We start from the raw sequence: 5000 nt of genomic DNA on the forward strand, positions 1-5000 counted from the left end.
AGCCAGGCCCAACCCTGCTTAGCTGCAGAGGAAAATCAGCCAGGTCAAACCCTGCTTAGCTGCAGAGGAAAATCAGCCAGGCCAACCCCTCCTTAGCTGCAGAGGAAAATCAGCCAGGCCCAACCCTGTTTAGCTGCAGAGGAAAACCAGCCAGGCCCAACCCTGCTTAGCTGCAGAGGAAAACCAGCCTGGCCAAACCCTCCTTAGCTGCAGTAGAAAGCCAGCCAGGCCCAACGCTGTTTAGCTGCAGTGGAAAACCAGCCAGGCCCAACGCTGTTTAGCTGCAGTGGAAAACCAGCCAGGCCCAATGCTGTTTAGCTGCAGTGGAAAACCAGCCAGGCCCAACCCTGTTTAGCTGCAGTGGAAACCAGCCAGGCCCAATGCTGTTTAGCTGCAGAGGAAAATCAGCCAGGCCAAACCCTGCTTAGCTGCAGTGGAAAACCAGCCAGGCCCAACCCTGTTTAGCTGCAGAGGAAAACCAGCCAGGCCCAACGCTGTTTAGCTGCAGAGGAAAGACAGCAGAGTGATACAAGGTGGTTTGGTGGCTGGCTTCTCTATTTAAAGATACACTATGGAAGTTTAGTTGATGAAAACACACAAATCCTCAGTTTTAGGCTAACAATTTATGGGTGAAGGTTGGTGTGCCCTTTCTGGACAATATTTCTCTCCATAGAGTGGACTCATTTTGGCTCAAGAGGAGCACCCCCAGAGGCAGAAGCTTCATATAGCCTCTTAAATATTTGCCTCTCCCCCTCAGACACCAAACCTGCTGTGGAGCCTAAAGAGGTGAAAGAGGCAGAACCAGAACAAGAGAACGATGACTTCACTCTGCTCAAGTCCCTGGCCGAAGGTCAAAGGTCAAAAGAGACCAATGAGACGCCGGTCAGAGAAAGCCTGGAGAAGGAGCCTTACTTTCCAGACGAATCAGATTCCACCAAGAACCGCCGGCTAGTCGAAGACTATGACTCAACAAAGATGGAAAACGGCAAGTACCAAGGTATCTAGTTTAGTCTGTTTATACTACAGCAAGTACCAAGGTATCTAGTTTAGTCTGTTTATACTACAGCAACTACCAAGGTATCTAAACTCAGCAAAAAAAGAAATGTCCTCTCACTGTCAATTGCATTTATTTTCAGCAAACTTAATATGTGTAAATATTTGTATGAACATAACAAGATTCAACAACTGAGACATAAACTGAACAAGTTCCACAGACATGTGACTAACAGAAATTGAATAATGTGTCCCTGAACAAAGGGGGGTTCAAAATCAAAAGTAACAGTCAGTATCTGGTGTGGCCACCAGCTGCATTAAGTACTGCAGTGCATCTCCTCCTCATGGTCTGCACCAGATTTGCCAGTTCTTGCTGTGAGATGTTACCCCACTCTTCTACCAAGGCACCTGCAAGTTCCCGGACATTTCTGGGGGGAATGGCCCTAGCCCTCACCCTCCGATCCAACAGGTCCCAGACGTGCTCAATGGGATTGAGATCCGGGCTCTTCGCTGGCCATGGCAGAACACTGACATTCCTGTCTTGCAGGAAATCACGCACAGAACGAGCAGTATGGCTGGTGGCATTGTCATGCTGGAGGGTCAGGATGAGCCTGCAGGAAGGTTACCACATGAGGGAGGAGGATGTCTTCCCTGCAACGCACAGCGTTGAGATTGCCTGCAATGACAACAAGCTCAGTCCAATGATGCTGTGACACACCTCCCCAGACCACAACGGACCCTCCACCTCCAAATCGATCCCACTCCAGAGTACAGGCCTCAGTATAACGCTCATTCCTTCAACGATAAACGCGAATCCAATCATCACCCCTGGTGAGACAAAACCGCGACTCGTCAGTGAAGAGCACTTTTTGCCAGTTCTGTCTGGTCCAGTGACAGTGGGTGTGTGCCCATAGGCGTTGTTGTTGCCGGTCATGTCTGTTGAGGACCTGCCTTACAACAGGCCTACAAGCCCTCAGTCCAGCCTCTCTCAGCCTATTGTGGACAGTCTGAGCACTGATGGAGGGATTGTGCGTTCCTGATGTAACACGAGCAGTTGTTGTTGCCATCCTGTACCTGTCCCGCAGGTGTGATGTTCAGATGTACCGATCCTGTGCAGGTGTTGTTACACGTGGTCTGCCACTGCGAGGACAATTAGCTGTCCGTCCTGTCTCCCTGTAGCGCTATCTTGGGTGTCTCACAGTACAGACATTGCAATTTATTGCCCTTACCACATCTGCAGTCCTCATACCTCCTTGCAGCATGTTCATGCGATGAACAGGGACCCTGGGCATCTTTCTGTTGGTGTTTTTCAGAGTCAGTAGAAAGGCCTCTTTTGTGTCCTAAGTTTTCATAACTGTGACCTTAATTGACTACCGTCTGTAAGCTGTTAGTGTCTTAACGACCATTCTAACAGGTGCATGTTCATTAATTGTTTATGGTTCATTAAACAAGCATGGGAAACAGCGTTTAAACCCTTTACAATGAGATCTATGAAGTTATTTGGATTTTTAGGAATTATCTTTGATAGACAGGGTCCTGAAAAGGGGACGTTTCTTTTTTTGCTGAGTTTAGTTTAGTCTGTTTATACTACAGCAAGTACCAAGGTATCTATTTTAGTCTGATTACAATAACAGCCTCTTGGACAGACTAACCAGACAGAATGTTACAATAATGGCCTCTTGGACAGACTAACCAGACAGAATGTTACAATAATGGCCTCTTGGACAGACTAACCAGACAGAATGTTACAATAATGGCCTCTTGGACAGACTAACCAGACAGAATGTTACAATAATGGCCTCTTGGACAGACTAACCAGACAGAATGTTACAATAATGGCCTCTTGGACAGACTAACCAGACAGAATGTTACAATAATGGCCTCTTGGACAGACTAACCAGACAGAATGTTACAATAATAGCTTCTTGGATAGACTAACCAGACAGAATGTTACAATAATGGCCTCTTGGACAGACTAACCAGACAGAATGTTACAATAATGGCTTCTTGGATAGACTAACCAGACAGAATGTTACAATAATGGCCTCTTGGACAGACTAACCAGACAGAATGTTACAATAATGGCCTCTTGGACAGACTAACCAGACAGAATGTTACAATAATGGCCTCTTGGACAGACTAACCAGACAGAATGTTACAATAATGGCCTCTTGGACAGACTAACCAGACAGAATGTTACAATAATGGCCTCTTGGACAGACTAACCAGACAGAATGTTACAATAATGGCCTCTTGGACAGACTAACCAGACAGAATGTTGCAATAATGGCCTCTTGGACAGACTAACCAGACAGAATGTTACAATAACGGCCTCTTGGACAGACTAACCAGACAGAATGTTACAATAATGGCTTCTTGGACAGACTCTTGGACAGACTGTCTCTACTGTATATAACTATGGTTGACGTATAGACCAAATCAGAATGTTTATAAACAAAGCTGTTCTGGTAGTTCCAGGTAGACAAAGAGTCCCTGTCTTTGTCTTTGTTCCTGTCCTGTCTGGACCTTTTGGCTCTGAGCCTGTGTGTCTGATAGGGGTGTCTGATCCCTCTAGGGAGGTCAGGTCTGAGGCCCTGCGCTGCTGTGAGAGAGAGGGGGGGATTATCTCTCCTCAGGCGGTCGGCTGAGACAGTGGAAGTGCTAAGGCTAAGATACAAGCCTTAAATCCTCTTCCTCCATCGCTACAAGATACTATAGACACTTAGTACATCACAAATGGCACCCTATCCTCTATATAGTGGACTACTAGTTCACCACTAGGGCACTATATAGGGAATAGTGTGCTATTTGGGACACAGCCCCTGTCTCTCACAGACCCAGTATTTAATCTCGACCTAGTTCCAGGGAAACAGTTAACTGCTGTATTAGACTTGGGGTCAAATGTCAGGTACCATAAAAAAGAAAAGGGTCTTGTTCAATTACATCTTGAATCCTTCCTTCTTCCCTTCCTTGACCTAATCACTGATCTAACATGGCTGGGCAGGTGAAAGCAAAGGCCCCAGTACATGGTTTCTATAAGGAAGGATTCATGTGAAGTATTCAATCAGGTGGCTCCTCTTGATCCTCTCAGAGGAACTGATTGACTGTGTCCCAAATGGCAACCTATTTCCTATGTAGTGCACTACTTTTGACCAGAGCCCTATGAGCCCTAGTCAAGAGTAGTGCACTATAAAGTGAATAGAGGCATTATGGTCTGACGCCAAGTCTCTCCTCTCAGGATCTGGGTCAAGGTTATATTCTTAGTGTATGAAAAACATCCCCATATGGTCGGAGGGAGTTATTCAGGAGAATAATTGATTGCTTTGTGTGACACGACACATTCAGTCTAACATCGCTCATATATGTTTCATTATTTCAATATTTATGTGTGTCTGTGTGCGTGATTGTAGGTGTGTTTGTATGACTGCCGATGTTCTGTACTGTACTGTACTGTACTCTACTGCACTGTACTGTACTTTACTGCACTGTACTGTACTCTACTGTACTGTACTCTACTGCACTGTACTGTACTGCACTGTACTGTACTTTACTGCACTGTACTGTACTCTACTGTACTGTACTCTACTGCACTGTACTGTACTGCACTGTACTGTACTTTACTGCACTGTACTGTAGTGTACTGTATTGTACTCAACTCTACTGTACTGTACTCTATTGCACTGTACTGTACTCTACTGTAATGTACTCTACTGCACTGTACTGTACTGTAATCAACTCTACTGTACTGTACTCTACAGCCCTGTACTGTATTATACTGTACTGTATTAAACTCTACTGCACTGTACTATACTGTACTCAACTCTACTGCACTGTACTGTACTGCACTGTACTGTACTTTACTGCACTGTACTGTACTCTACTGTACTGTACTCTACTGCACTGTACTGCACTGTACTGTACTTTACTGCACTGTACTGTACTGTACTGTACTCTACTGCACTGTACTGTACTTTACTGCACTGTACTGTACTCTACTGTACTCTACT

General features: G+C 45.5%; 1 protein-coding gene across 1 annotated transcript in view; it reads left to right on the forward strand.

Moving 5' to 3' along the window:
- LOC115123215 (secretogranin-3) overlaps positions 1-5000 on the forward strand; it is a 49662-nt gene that overhangs the window by 4641 nt on the left and 40021 nt on the right. Inside the window, 1 exon segment of the mRNA XM_065015284.1 lies at positions 758-997. Within this exon segment, the coding sequence (XP_064871356.1) occupies positions 758-997 (240 nt within the window).

Source organism: Oncorhynchus nerka, unplaced genomic scaffold (assembly GCF_034236695.1).
Source record: "Oncorhynchus nerka isolate Pitt River unplaced genomic scaffold, Oner_Uvic_2.0 unplaced_scaffold_1554, whole genome shotgun sequence".
NCBI classification, from domain to species: domain Eukaryota; kingdom Metazoa; phylum Chordata; class Actinopteri; order Salmoniformes; family Salmonidae; genus Oncorhynchus; species Oncorhynchus nerka.